This window comes from Vulpes lagopus, chromosome 7 (genome assembly GCF_018345385.1).
Source record: "Vulpes lagopus strain Blue_001 chromosome 7, ASM1834538v1, whole genome shotgun sequence".
Classification (NCBI taxonomy): domain Eukaryota; kingdom Metazoa; phylum Chordata; class Mammalia; order Carnivora; family Canidae; genus Vulpes; species Vulpes lagopus.
Window position 1 is genome coordinate 25,252,660 of NC_054830.1, and position 15,872 is coordinate 25,268,531.

General features: G+C 36.2%; 1 protein-coding gene across 1 annotated transcript in view; it reads right to left on the reverse strand.

Moving 5' to 3' along the window:
- The window catches only part of DNAH12 (dynein axonemal heavy chain 12), a 215,192-nt gene that overhangs the window by 151,123 nt on the left and 48,197 nt on the right, over positions 1–15,872 (reverse strand). The window contains exons 18-24 of the mRNA XM_041762972.1: positions 13,672–13,857; positions 12,854–13,054; positions 10,525–10,719; positions 8,556–8,677; positions 8,179–8,461; positions 696–815; positions 28–184 (exon numbers count right to left, since the gene is read on the reverse strand). Of these exons, the coding sequence (XP_041618906.1) occupies positions 28–184; positions 696–815; positions 8,179–8,461; positions 8,556–8,677; positions 10,525–10,719; positions 12,854–13,054; positions 13,672–13,857 (1,264 nt within the window). The remainder of the gene's footprint in view (positions 1–27; positions 185–695; positions 816–8,178; positions 8,462–8,555; positions 8,678–10,524; positions 10,720–12,853; positions 13,055–13,671; positions 13,858–15,872) is intronic.

Genomic DNA, 15,872 nt, shown 5'->3' on the forward strand with positions numbered 1-15,872 from the left:
TATCTTTAACATTAAAGAGTCACATACCTATATCAATCATGTCCATGACCACATCTCTAGCATGGACATCAATTGTAACCAAAGCCCCCAGAGTAATCCTGGTCTGCTTCGACAATTTTCCCCTTACCAGCTCTACAATATCATTTAGCTGATTCTGAAGTTCTTTATAGTACTTCTTTAATGCCTACAAAATAAAAAAGCAATTAAACTAATGATATATAGTATCTAAAACATATATTTTATATACTCTTTTACAAAACAATTCTGACTTCATAATATATCTCAATATCGAGATGAATTATAAAACAGAATGAGTTTGTCTAACCTTCCTAAAATGCCAAGAACAAGTTTTCAGCAAATTGTATAATTTTAACGCTAGATGTACAAACTGGTGGGAAGACTGCCTTTATGAAGAATAGATAAGCTAACTAAGAAACATCACAATAGAAATGAATTTTGTGTAAAAAAAAAAAAATGCTTTAGGGCACCTTGGTGGCTAATCGGTTAAATGTTGGACTCTTGATTTCAGGTCAGGTCATCATCTTATGGTCATGAAATCAAGCCCTGCGTGGAGTTTGTGCTGGGTGTAAAGCCTGCTTAAGATTCTCCCCCTCTCTCTGCCCCTCCCCTGTGTGCATTCTCGCTACATTATAAATAAATAAATAAATAAATAAATAAATAAATAAATAGTTTACCTCTGTCCCACCACTTATAACTTCCTGTGTCTCAGAAGTCCAGAACATTTGAGAAACACAAAGTACAACTTGGCCAGGCCATTCTCGAACCCAATCTTTTCTTATGGATTCCGGATAAGCCTGAATAATTAAAATGCATTTTTAACTTTATAAGATTATGGAAGGAATAAAAAGCTAAATGTCTAAAAATAGGGAAGTGCAATATTTGCTAGATTCATAGGCTAGAATATCACAGTCATGAAAACACTCAGATGACTATTTGAAAGAAAACTTGTTATAAATTATATTTTTAAATTTGTTTGTTTATTCATAAAAGAGTGGAATAATGAACGCTAACATGTTAACAGGGAAAGGTCAAGATGGCAGAGGAGTAAGGGACCTTGTTTCATCTGGTCCCTTGAATTTAGCTAGATAACTATCAAATCATTTTGAACACCCGTGAATTCAACCTGATATTAAGATAAGAATCACTGGAACTCTACAAGTAGAAAAGCAACCACTTTCTGTAAGGCAGGAGGTGAAAAGAAGTGAATCTGAAGTGATATATAAGAAATTAAGTGACAAGGGAAGGGAGCCTCCATAAGCCAGCTGCAGGCAAGTTGTATAGCCCTGGAGTACAAGATCAGAACCCTTAGAAATCTGCTCCAGTGAGAGACATTCCTGCATGAAAGGTGCTCAGGTGGTGAACCCAGGTAGAGTCTTAGTTGGGGCACTGTAGTCTCAGGATCCCCAGAGTCACAGAAAGTACAAGGGTGCCTGGGCCAGTAGAGTTCTCAAGCATTGGAGCAGGAAAACTGGTTACCATCAATTCTATTTGCCATAAACCAAGAGCCAGGGCTGGTTGGTTGACCACTCTCCATGCAGGTAGGAACTTGAGGACCCTCCTCCCTTCCCCTGGGAGGAGTGGGTGCATGTGACAGTTCTCAGTGCAGAGACCCTGTAAAGGACAGTAATGGGAAGACCCTCCACCTTCCCCCAAGAGGATTGGTATGGGCACACACTGTGGGATCTGCAGAGTTTGGCACACACAAAAGTGAAGACCACTTATCCCTAAAGGTTTACTGAAGAGAGAGGACTGACATCTTTTGGCTCTGGGGCTGGATATTGGATGTGGCCATTTTATTTTTCACCCTATAAAGAGGTACAGAAAGGCATCAGGGAACAACTAGAAAGAGCTTAGCTGAGCCCTGTCCCCTGGCATGGGGCAGTGCAATCCCACCCAGGCAGACACCTGTGAATCAGTGCAGTAGACCCCTCCCCCAGTAGATCAGCTAGAAGAACAGGAGAATACTAAGTTTACAGATCTCACAGGACTGCAAAGCACCAGCTCTAAGGGAAAATAGAGCATAGAATTCGAGGGTTATTTTCTCATGATTTGCTTATCTTTCAGTTTAAAATTTTCCATTTCTGTTTTCTTTTTCCCTTTTTCAACTAGTTTCTTGTTTTATCAACTCTGATTTTAAGTCTTTTTTTAACTTCCATTTTTTACATGTACATTTTATAGATATATTCTTTATTTTGGGCATCCTTTCACTCTATTCAAATTTATTTTTGTATATATATAAGTTTTGCTTTCTTTTCGATTTTGGGCTTTAGTGTCTTCTAACACACAGACCAAAATACACTCAGGACCAAGTGGATCACTCTGTTTTGTCCACCCTGTGAAGTTATATTCCACCACCACCCCTTTTTTAAATTTCCCTTCTTTTCTTTCCTTTTTATTTTTCTCTTTCTTTTCTTTTTTGGCTTCTGACCTCTTTGGATTTGTATTTTGCTTGGGTTGTGGTTGATATTTTTCATTCGTTCATCTATTCTTCTTTGAGCACAATGACTAAAAGGAGGAATTCACAACAAAAGAAAGAACCAGAGGTATATTCTCTGCAACAGACTTAATTGATATGGATATAAATGAGATGTTAGAGCTGTAATTCAGGATAGTAATTATAAAGTTAATAGCTGGAATTGAAAAAAGCATTAAAAACTAGAGAATTTCTTGGTGCAGAAATGAGATCTAATCAGGCAGAAATTTAAAATGCTCTAACTGAGACAGTCTAAATTGGATGCTCTAACAGCTTGGTAAATGAGGCAGAAGGGAGACTAAGTGACATAGAAGACAAGTTGATGAAAAGTTAAGGAAGCTGAGGAAGAGAGAAAAACAACTAATGGACCATGAAGGGAGGCTTTGAGAAATCAGTGACATTATAAAATTTTAAAAGTATTAGAATTATTGGGTCCTCTGAGGGAGAAGGAAGAAAGAGAGGGCCAGAAAGTATATTTAAACAAATCATAGCCAAGAACTCCCCTAATCCGGGGAAGGAAACAGGAACTCAAGTCCAATAGTGGAGAGGACCCAAAATCAATCAAAACAGATCAACACCCTGACATATAAGTAAAGCTTGCAAATTTCAGAGATAAAGAGAAGATCCAATGCAGGTCGAGACAAGAAGTTCTTAATCTACAGGGGTAGGAACATTAGACTGGCAGCAGACCTATCCACGGAGACCTGGCAGGCCAGAAATGACAGACATGTTATATTCAGGGTACTAATTGAGAAAAACATGGATCCAAGAATATCTTATCCAGGAAAGCTGTCATTCAGAATGGAAGGAGAGGTAAAGAGCTTCCAGGACAGACAGAAACTGAAGGAATATGTGACCACTAAGTAAGCCCTGCAAGAAATATTAAGGAAGATTCTGTAAGCAAAGAGAAAACAGAAGAATAACATAAACCAGAAAGGAACAGAGACAATCTACAGAAACAGGGACCTTATAGGTAATACCATGGCACTAAATTCATATATTTCAATAGTTACTTTGAAGGTAAATGGGCTAAATGCCCCAACCAAAAGACACAGGGTATCAGATTGGATAAAAAGGCAAGATCCATCTATCTGCTGTCTACAAGAGACTCACTTTAGACTTAAAGACACCTCCAGACTGAAAATGAGGGGGTGGATAACCATTTATCACACTAATGGACATCAAAAGAAAGCTGAGGTAGTAATCCTCATTTCAGACAAATTCAATTTAAACCAAAGACTATAGTAAGAGATGAAGAGGGACACTATATCATACTTACAGCATCTATCCAACAAGAAGATCTAACAATTATAAATATATGCTCCTAACATGGGAGCAGCCAATTATACCAACCAATTAATAACCAAATTAAAGAAACATATTGATAATAATACAATAATAGTAGAGGACTTCAACACCCCACTCACTGCAATGAACAGATCATCTGAGCAGAGGATCAACAAGGAAATAAGGGCTTTGAGTGACATACTGGACCAGATGGACTTCACAGATATATACATAGCATTCCATCCTAAAACAACAGAATACACATTCTTCATGCATATGGAACATTCTCTAGAATAAATCACACACTGCATCACAAATCAGGTTTCAGCTGGTACCAAAAGATTGGGATTATTCCCTGTATATTTTCATACCACATAGCTTTGAAACATGAACTCAATCACAAGAGGAAATTTGGAAGGAACTCAAACACTTGGAGGTTAAAAAGCATCCTACTAAATAAAGAAAGAATGAGTCAATCAGGAAATTAAAGAACTTTTTTAAATCATGGAAACAAATGAAAACGAAAACACAACTGTTCAAAATGTTTGGGATGCACCAAAAGTGGTCCTAAGAGGGAAGTACATTGTAATATAAGCCTCTCTCAAAAAATTAGAAAAATCTCAAATATACAAGCTAACCTTATAACTAAAAAAGCTGGGGATGCCTGGGTGGCTCAGTAATTGAACATCTGCCCTCAGCTCAGGTCCTGGGGCCCCAGGATCAAGTCCTGCATCAGGCTCCCTGAATGGAGCCTGCTTGTCCCTCTGCCTATGTCTCTCCCTCTCTCTCTCTGTCCATCTCTCATGAATAAGTAAATAAAAATCTTTTTTAAAAAACTAAAAAAGCTGGAGAAAGAACAGCAAACACAAAGCCTAAACCCAGCAGGGGTAAAGAAATTATAAAGATCAGAGCATAAATCAATGAAACAGAAACCAGAAGAACAGTAGAACATATCAAGGAAATTAGAAGCTGGTTCTTTGAAAGAATTAATAAGATCAACAAACCCCTGGCCAAACTTATCAAAAAGAAGAGAAAGGACCCAAATAAATAAAATCATGAATGAAGAGAGATCATGACCAACACTGAAGAAATAAAAACAATTATAAGAACATATTATGAGAAACTATATGCCAACAAATTAGGCAATCTAGAAGAAATGGATGCACTCCTAGAGATATATAAACTACCAATACTGAAACAGGAAGAAGTAGAAAACCTGAACAGACCCATAACCAGCAAGGAAATTGAAGCAGTCACCAAAAATCTCCCTATAGCAAGAGTTCAGGGCCATATGGCTTCCCAGGGGAATTCTACCAAACATTTAAAGAAGAATTAATACCTATTCTTCTGAAGCTGTTTCAAAAAATAGAAATGGAAGGAAAACTTCCAAATTCATTCTGAGGCCATCATTACCTTGATCCCCAAACCTTTGTGGTGGCATCACAATGCCAGACTTTAACCTCTATTACAAAGCTATAATCATCAAGACAGTACGGTACCAGCCCAAAAACACATAGATCAATGGAACAGAATAGAGAATCCAGAAATGGACCTGCAACATTATGGCCAACTAATCTTCAACAAAGAAGGAAAGACTATCCAATGGAAAAAAGTCTCTTCCACAAATGGTGGTGGAAATATTGGACAGCCACATGCAGAAGAATGGTACTGAACCATTTCCTCATACTGTACACAAAAATAGACTCAAAATGGATGAAAGACCTAAATGTGAGACAGGAATCCATCAAAATCCTAGAGGAGAACAGAGGCAGCAACCTCTTGACCTCAGCCACAGCAACTTCTTGCTAGATGGGTCTCCAAAGGCAAGGGAAACAAAGGCAAAAATGAAGTACTGGGACTTCATGATAAAAATCTTCTGCACAGCAAAGGAAACAGTCGACAAAACCAAAAGACATCCGACAGAATGGGAGAAGATATCTGCAAATGTTTTATCAGATAAAGAGCTAGTATCCAAAATCTATAAAGAACTTATCAAACTCACCACCCATAAAACAAACAATCCAGTCAAGAAATGGGCAGGAGACATTCACAGACATTTCCCCAAAGAGGACATACAAATGGCCAGACACATGAAAAAAATGTTCCACATCACTTGGCATCAGGGAAACACAAATCAAAATCACAATGAGATACCACCTAACACTAGTCAGAATGGCTAAAATTAACATGTCAGGAAATGACAAATGTTGGAGAGGATGTGGAGAAGGGGGAACCATCATACATTGTTAATTGGAATGCAAGCTGGTGCAGCCACTCTGAAAAACAGTATACAGGTTCCTCAGAAGGTTGTAAGTGGAGCTATGGGATGACCCAGTAACTGTACTACTAGATATTTACCCAAAGATACTAAGGTAGTGATCCAAAGGAACACCTGAACCCCAATGTTTATAGCAGCAATGTCCACAATAGCCAGACAATGGAAAGAGCACAGATGTCCATCAACTAATGAATGGATAAAGATGTGGTATATATACACAATGGAATACTACTGAGCCATTAAAAAAATATCTTGCCATTTGCAATGATATAGATGGAACTAGGCAGTATAATGGTATGGGAAATAAGTCAATCAGAAAGACAATTATCATATGATCTCACATGTGGAATTTAAGAAACAAAACAGAAGATCATACAGAAGAGAGGAAAAAATAAAACAACTCAAAATCAGAGAGGGAGACAAACCATAAGAGATTCTTAATCATAAAAAACAAACTAAGGGTCACTGGAGGGGAGGTGGGTTGGTGAGATAGGGTGACTGGATGATGGACATAAAGGAGGGCACATGATATACTGAGCACTGGGTGTTGTATAAGACTGATGACTCACTGACCTCTACCTCTGAAACCAATAATACATTATATGTTAATTAATTAAATTTAAATAAAATAATCTGCTTCAAGTGATAATAGTAGATTCAAATTATAAACTGAAAAAACTGCAGAACAAAATTTGAAGATGATGCTAATAAGAACTATATTTTTAATACAGTAATGTTTAGATACAATAATGTACATAAAGATATAAATATATTATTATTTAAATGCATTTTATTAGCAACATTTAGAAATAAAAACAAATGACAAGTTTCAAAGAAGGATAAGTTTCAAAGAATGTATGACCCATTGCTAGGTACATAGAAGGTAAATTTCTATACAAATTAAGGAAATACTTTCATGGATAATGTTAATTTTTTTTTCCTAGGTGTTTTAGTTTGCTTGGGATCATAAATAGAAAAAGAAGAGAAAAAGTCAAGATTTAATGCAGGAAACATTGAAGTTGAATAAAATAGCCACTGCAAGAAGATAAGCTTCACAGAAAGAAAGTTGCATGAAAGAAAAATGATACCTCACTCATATGAAGTCAGTTGCTGGATTTTAAAAGGCTGCAATGAAAAAAATAAAAAATAAAAAAATAGAAGGCTTCAATGCCTTTTAAAATGTATCTTTAGGGATCCCTGGGTGGCGCAGCGGTTTGGTGCCTGCCTTTGGCCCAGGGCGCGATCCTGGAGACCCGGGATCGAATCCCACGTCAGGCTCCCGGTGCATGGAGCCTGCTTGTGTCTCTGCCTCTCTCTCTCTCTCTCTCTCTCTGTATGACTATCATAAATAAATTAAAAAAAATAAAATAAAATGTATTTTTAAAAAACTACATAACTGTTCATTTGTGGTCCTAAAGATAGAAATATACTGAATTTTTTTTTTTAAAGAAATCAATCGTGTCTTTTTTTTTTTTTTTAAGATTTATTTACTTATTTATGATAGACATAGAGAGAGAGAGAGAGGCAGAGACAAAGGAGGAGGGAGAAGCAGGCTCCATGCCGGGAGCCTGACGTGGGACTCGATCCCGGGACTCCAGGATCGCGCCCTGGGCCAAAGGCAGGCGCCAAACCGCTGAGCCACCCAGGGATTCCCAGAAATATACTGAATTTATTATTCAAGATTAGGTTAGCTGGATTTGCATAAGTAAGGTGCATGTAGTACTTCAGTGTGACATTTCTTCCAAATAGTATATACCCTTTTAATGTATGTTCATCTCATTCTGAGTTTCTAAGTAATTGTTTAGGTATCAACAGCAGTAGATAACGCATTTAACACCCCTAAGATTCTTTCTGATCTCAAGGGCTGTACACAAGATACTTTCTAAATTATGTATATTATTCTTTCTCATAACACCTTTTGTCTTTTGTAGCACTTAGTCACATATATTATTATCAATTCTTAGTAGTATTATTATCTTAATGTTAGAAACAAAGAGTTTAAAAACTGGTTTAAAATAGTAAGAACTGTAAATGTTAATTTACCAGCACACATTCAAAACCTCCCAAAAAGAATGATTTACAGAATATAGAGTATACATTAAATCTTAGGAAAACACACCAGCCTGGCTGCCGCAATCACATCATGAATACTCCGAAGCATTAAGTCTTCCACTTGAATGAGCCACTTTTCCACAGCACCCCGCGCTGCAGATGTAGAAATAAGTGCAATCAGCTCTACTCGCTCCCCTTCAGAGCTATACATGGCCTTAATGTCCAAATTAGGAAGGAATTCCAATTTAGCAATGCCCTCGAAGCATTTTTTTAAATGAGGCTGAACTCTAAGTGGATCTTTGGTCTCTGACAAAATCTCTAACATTTCATCATTAGATAAGAAGAAAAAGCTGAGAAAAACATGAAAATACAAATGCCTTAGTTGTAATTCATTATGTATCAGAAAATGCTTTTAATTATAGTACAATTAATTATCCATCATACCGAGGGAAGAAAAGTCTTTTTTTTTCAAGATATGCATTAAGCCCTTTCATAATTTTGTCCAAAAGTTCATTGCAGTTCTGCAATTTTTCCAATAAACCTGTTAAGGAAGTAGCAGCAAGAACCTAAAAGATACACATTCACTCAGGTCAGCACTTATATACCAGATATAATTTTAAGTCCTAAACATTAGTCTATAGTAAATGTCAAAATGTTGAAATATCAAAAGGCTTAGGAAAATTGTTGTAAATCTTTTTGTAATGTAAAACTATTATAATTCAATAAACCAGAAATAGTCTTATCCAAGAATGCAAGTTACAAATGAGAAGTTATAACTGTCATGTACATATTCATTTTTCCTATATTTTTTGAATGACGTGAGAAATGTCTGTTAGGTTGGCATGTGGTTTAATTTTTACATTTACAACTGTCAGCTATAAACACTCTATAGTATGAACTGGTGAACTACATCCCATGGGCTAAATCCAATCTGCTGCTAGTGTCTTTCTTATTTTCCAGCTTTATAAGGTATAATTGACAAAAATTGTATATATTTAAGGTATACAACTTGAGGCTTTGATATACAAATACACTATGCTGCCAGTTTTTGTATAACCTGGAAATTAAGAACTATCTTTATACTTTCAAAAGGTTGAAAAAATTAAAAGAAAAATCATATTTCATGGCACATGAAAATGTCACTGCCCAGAAAGTTTTATTGTAGCATAGACACATCTGTTCAGTTAAATACTGTCCCTGTCTGCTTTCTGCCTACTGCAATAGCAGAGTTGAGTAGTTGCAAAAAGATGCTATGTCTCACAAAGTCTAAAATATTTACCACCTGTTCCTTTGCAAAAAAAAAAAAAAAATGCTGACTTCTGATCTATAGGATATCATGTTTCACAAAGGTTCTATGTGGAAGGTAAAATCCTTGGAACTCATATTTCAGCATAGTATTGACTCCCAACAAGCCCAGCACGGCTAACTTTTATCCAGCATTAAAAGAAATTGTTAAGTTGAATACCAGATACAAAAGTGGATGTATATCCATGAACTATGTGTACTAAGTGTATGAAAAATACATAGTTTGGGGCAGCCCTGGTGGCTCAATGGTTTAGCACCACCTTCAGCCCAGGATGTGATCCTGGACACCTGGGATAGAGTCCCACGTCGGGGCTCCCTACATGGAGCCTGCTTCTCCCTCTGCCTGTGTCTCTGCCCTTCTCTCTCTGAAGAAATAAATAAATAAAATCTTGGAAAAAAATACATAGTCTGTCTTTTAATATGAGAATCACACTCAACGAGGTGCTATAATACTAGGAGAGACCCATAGTGAGGCCAACTGAGAGAATGGCAGATTCTTTATTCCCATCGATCCCAAGTATATGGAGTCATTGAGTAGTACGTCAGATGAATCACCTATACTTCCTCTCTCTCTTTCTCTCTCTCCCCACTGCCCCTTCCACCTCCATCTTATTTTATTTTACAGTTTATTTTACAAGAGAAGAGTAGCAATGAGTGTATGTCACAGTCAAGTGAGTTAAATGTGAATTTGAGGCAGCTGCATTATGAGTTATAAGCAGTATATCATATGAATCGAAAAGTAAAATTATTTTAATGCTTTCTGCTTTCTTTGTTTAAGATTTTAATTATTTATTCACGAGAGACACAGAGAGAGAGTGAGGCAGAGACACAGGCAGAAGGAGAAGGAGGCTCCACGCAGAAAGCCTGAGGTGGGACTCGATCCGTGGACTCGGGAATCCTGCCCGGAGCCAAAGGCAGATGCTCAACTGCTAAGCCACCCAGGTGTACCGCTTTCTGCTTTATTATATTTTTCTGAACTTTCCAGTTTGTATACAATGAGCAGGTTTTGTTTTTGTAATCAGAAAAAAAAAAAAAGAACTATATGCTTTCTTTAACGGCCAAAGCTAACAGTTCCCTTTATTTGTAAGAAAGAAAACAAACATTTCACCTTTGGGTCTTTCACACAGAACTTCATGATATCTCTCCAATGTCTGTCTACTGTCTGAAACTGACGCCCTTCTTCTGGCATCTGTTGCATGATATCCTCAGAACAAAATATGGGCTCCAAGTATAGCCATTGAGCTTGTACTTTTAACCATTCATCAATCGTTTCTTGTATTCGAATCAAACGGTCCTCCCAGGCCTTAATGAAAAGCACACTGTACTAAATTCCAGTTATTAAAGAAAAACTATAAATTACAGTGAGGAATATTTATTTAAAATTTACTTATTTTTAAACCAATGCAAAACAGTTCAAGGTCACTTATGGGTATCACATGAACTTAGAAAAACTCTAGGAAGTCCCACATTTTCCTAAGTCATTGGAACTCACCATTGGAAATGACTGTAGTTATTTAGATCAATTTCCTAATCACTAGGGAACCATTCCAAGTCTAAAAAGCATCCAGAAATAAAATAAAATAAAATAAAATAAAATAAAATAAAATAAAATAAAATAAAATAAAAAGCATCCAGAAATATCCTGCTATACAACAATGGTTATCAACCTAGGGGCTGTTTTGCCCTTCACCCCAACAGATATTTGACAATGTCTGGAGACATTTTCATTTGTCACAACTGAGGGGTGAGGGTGCTATTAATATCACATGAGTAGAGGCCAGGATGCTGCTAAACTTCTTAACATGTACGAGACCGTCCTCATGACAAAGAATTATTGAGCCCAAAATGTCATTAGTACCGAGTTGAGAAATCCTGCTCTACATCAACACAACTTAAAGGTGGAGGGGGGACAAGCAAACAAGTCTCCTTATTCTCACAGGTCTCCTAGAATTGGAAAGATATTTCACTAGCTGATCATTATACAATCTCTTTGGTTCTTAAATATGTGGCCTAAATTCCTATGAATCAAGAAACTAGGCCTCTTATTTTTATTGTTTTAAAATCTCTTAGAGCTTTTAAATTTGTCTTGTAAATTCTCCCTTGTTAGATAAGAAATTTCTACAAAAGACATAGTACCAGAAGAAGTAGACCAGCCTGATTCATGGGAAAATACGTAGCATTATGTTCTTTTTGAAGAATACCTGTCTTCTCCAAATATTGAGAGTCAAGGTCTTCTATGAAGCACTATTTATGTTCAACATCTTTAAAAAAAGATTTTATTTATTTATTCATGAGAGACACGGAGAGAGAGGCAGAGACACAGGCAGAGGGAGAAGCAAGCTCCATGCAGGGAGCCTGATGTGGGACTCAGTCCCGGGACACCAGGATCACACCCTGAGCCACAGGCAGATGCTTAACCACTGAGCCACCCAGGCGTCCCTTATGTTCAAATTAGAACCAGACTACCTTGGTTTGAATTCAGTTCTATCAGTTATTAGCTGGGCAAATGTGGGTAAACTACCTATCTTCCTATGCCTTGGTTTCCTTATCTCTGAGTACAGATAACATTGCCGACCTTGAACATCTGTTATGGGGTTTAGATGGTTTAATAAATGTAAAGCCCCTAGAGCAGTATCTGGCACATAACTAGAAATCTGTAAATATCAAGGGAAACATCCCATTTGTTGTCTGTCTTTTCTCCCAGGGTAGAACTTTGATACTGCCCATAAAGCTATTAGTTACTATAATTTGTTTGTTTTCTGTATTTCCCATACCAACTATAAGAATATGAAATAATCTTATAGTCTCAAATGTCATTTCTTTTGATTTCCAGTGGACCATAATTCATTGATTATTCTAAAATACCCTCAGGATGGTTGTTTACAAATATAGCTAAAGTATGATATATAGAACTTCATTTCAAGTTATAAGAATATAGCATGAAACAGGGTCTAGGCTGTCTAAAGTTAGAATCAATAATACCACTGTTTTCCTTCCAAGTCGATCACTGTCATTGGAGAAGTTTTTGGGTTTTTTAAAAGATTTTTAAACTTTTTTATTTTATTATTTGAGAGAGAGAGCACAAGTAGGGGGAGAGGGAAGGGGAGGGGCAGGGGGAGAAGCCATGCTCTGCTCAGCAGGGAGCCTAACACAAGGATCCATCCAAGGACCCAGGATCATGACCTGAGCTAAATGCAGATGCTTAACCAACTCTGAAGGCACTCTGAAGTTTTTTTAATAAAACCAATTTTGTTCTTTTCAAAATTATTAGAGTTACTGTCTCAGATCTGTTCTATATGGCTCCACATTAATTTTTATATATCTGTTCCTATATATCACCAAAGCTATACAACAAACTGACTTATTTCCCACAAGAATATACATGTAATAAAATTACAATTTTTGTAAATGACCAGAATCTATCATATTTAGCATACCTTGATCTCTTTTTCAAATGGTTTGATGAAAGGTGAGCCTCTCATTGTCTGAGTTTTTATAATTTGATCATCAAGGAGAGCCTGAATCTCATCTACTGAAGAAAGAATAGAGACTCCAGTATCACGATATGGACTTACATGAAAAGCAATATCATCCCAGGTTCCTATCATTGTATGCATGGCTTTCTCTAATGAAAATTCCTAAAAGGAAGAAAAGGAGAAAAAATAAGATGGTGAAGAAAGGTCTTATTTACTGTATCAACTCACCCTGGTGAATCCAGTAAGCATTGGATGCATTACATAGTCATTTTCTTAGCATAATCTGTGGTGATCTGAAACTGAATCTGAAACTCTCTTTAAGTTAAAAAGGTTTCTCCAACAATTTAAAAATTCCTAAGAAAGATAATGTATTTTTAAAAATTTCACTTGCTAGGAAAATTACTGCTATCAGTATTAAAATAGACACTAGAATAAAATACCCACCGAACTTTCTCTGAAGTAGCCTTTCTAGGCTACAGCTTGAAGATACTTTCTGTATATTTCAAGAACCCTAGAGAGCCATACTTATTCTACTACAATACACACACATCATATGCAACACACACATGGAGAAGTCAAAGGAGCCATTTCGAATCTGGATTCAGGACAAAGTAGTAGTATAAAAGTACACACTTGTGGGGGGAAAAATGAGTGGTCTCCTATCACATTCCCCCATCTCCTCCCCCATCTACCCAGTACTGTACACTCAACCCCAACAATAACTATGATTATTTGATTAACAAACTCATCAAAGTATTCCAGTTGATCTTCATATTTACCTTACTTGCACCTGCACTTATCACTTCAAATTTTTCCAAGTATGGTGTCAGGTTTAATTTTAAAATTTTTCTCAGTGTAGTTCCAGAGTCTGGAGTCAAGTCATAGCCTACAATTTCTGATATCTGTTTCCAATGACGAGTTCTCATTCCTGGATTGCACAGGATGGAGACAGTAGGAATATAATCCTAATGATGAAAATACAAATAATAATGAGTCACTCTTTTGACTGGCGTACCCACATAGATTTTTATAGATGAAGCCTCAATAGTATAAGGATTACATTTCTTGAAATTATTAATATATTTGATAAGTCCAGTCAAAATCCCAATTAGATTTGGAGAAGAGAAACTAACAAAATGATTCTAAAGTTCCAGGGTGCCTGGGTGGCTCAGTTGGTTAAGCATCTCCTTTTGGCTCAGGTCATGATCCCAGAGTCCTGGGATCAAGCCCCACATCGGGCTCCTTGCTCAGCAGGGAGCCTCCCTTTCCCTCTGCCTTCCACTCCCCCTGCTTGTGCTCTCTCTCTCTGTCAAATAAATAAATAAATAAAAACTTTTTTAAAAAATGATTCTAAAGTTCATCTGCAAAAATAAAAAATAAAAAAATAAAGTTCATCTGCGCAAATGAACAGTTAGAAATAGCCCAGAAAATTATAAAAGCAAAAAGGAAGAGGAGTAAATGTTCTATACAATATTGAACTATTTGGTAAGACTATGCTAATTAAAACTGTGGTATCTGTGGTATTAATATACAAACACTAAGTTGTTATATATATTATTTGTAGAAAAATATAACATAATATATAGTTATAAATATACACAATATACGCATAACATAAAAAGGGGAAAAGCCTATACCAAAATGCCAAAATGTAACTTTTGTTTGGAAGTGAAGTGAAAATTAAATATCAAGTGAAAATACTTAATTCATGATTCTTGATACTGACATTAGAACATTTTCTTTAAAATCAGGAACAAGACATCAAAAAAAAAATCAGGAACAAGATAAGCATACCTATTATTACTACTTCTAATCAACACTGTATTGAGTGTACTAGCCAGTAAAGTAACATAAATAAATAAAAGATATGAGGAATAGAAATTTTAAAAAACAAAACTACCCAAAGGAAAAAAAAACCATGAATTCCAAAAGATGTATGCACCCCTATGTTTACTGCAGCATTATTTACAATAGCCAAGACACGGAAGCAGTCCAAGTGTCTCTCAATAGATAAATGGATAAAGAGGATGTGGATACAATGGAATATTACTCAAGCATAAAAAGGAGTGAGAATGGGGTGTCTGAGTGGTTCAGTTAATTAAGTCTCCAACTCCTGACTTTGGCTCAGGTCATGATCTCAGGATTTTGAGACAGAGCCCTGCAGCAGGTTTTGTGAGGACATGGAGTCTGCTTAGGATTCTTTCTCTCTCTCCCCTTCCCTCTGCTCCCCCCAACCTACTTGCATGCCTGTGAACTCTCTCTCTCTCTAAAAAAGAATGAGATCATACCATTTGCAACATGGATGGACCTAAAGGGTACAATTGGGAAAAAATGACATTGTTCACAGATTATTGTCTGTGTACAATGACTGGATATTAAATTAATATAAAGAAAGTTAAAAGAATTATTGTATATAAGCCACAAATAGAAAGCACAATTAACAAAAGGATCGATTTACAATAGCAACAAAAAAATAAAGTACTTAGAAATAATTTTATTTTTTTAAGTTTGTTTTTTTTTTTTTTTTTTTTTTAGCAATCTCAACAACCAACATAGGGCTCAAACCCATGACCCTGAGATCAAGAGTTGCATGCTCTTCCCACTGAGCCATCCAGGTGTCCCTACTTAGGGATACATTAAGTGAAAGCTGTGCAGAGTTATTTTGGAGAAACTATATAACTTTATTAAAAGATGTTAAAGAAAATCTAAATATCATGCACTGATAGACTCATTATCATATAAGTGACAAAGGCTTATTACCCAGAATGTATTATAAAAATTCCATAAATTACCAATAAAAACAACAGAAACAACCACTGAAACAAAAAATAATGACAAAAGGGCATAATAGGCATTTCACAGAAGAAGAACTATAAAATGTAAGTACTTTGAGGGCAGGGATTTTTGTTCATGAGACTATAAGTACAAAAATCAATAAATTAGGTAAGTAAGCAGTGATATATAGCAGTGAAAATGGCGG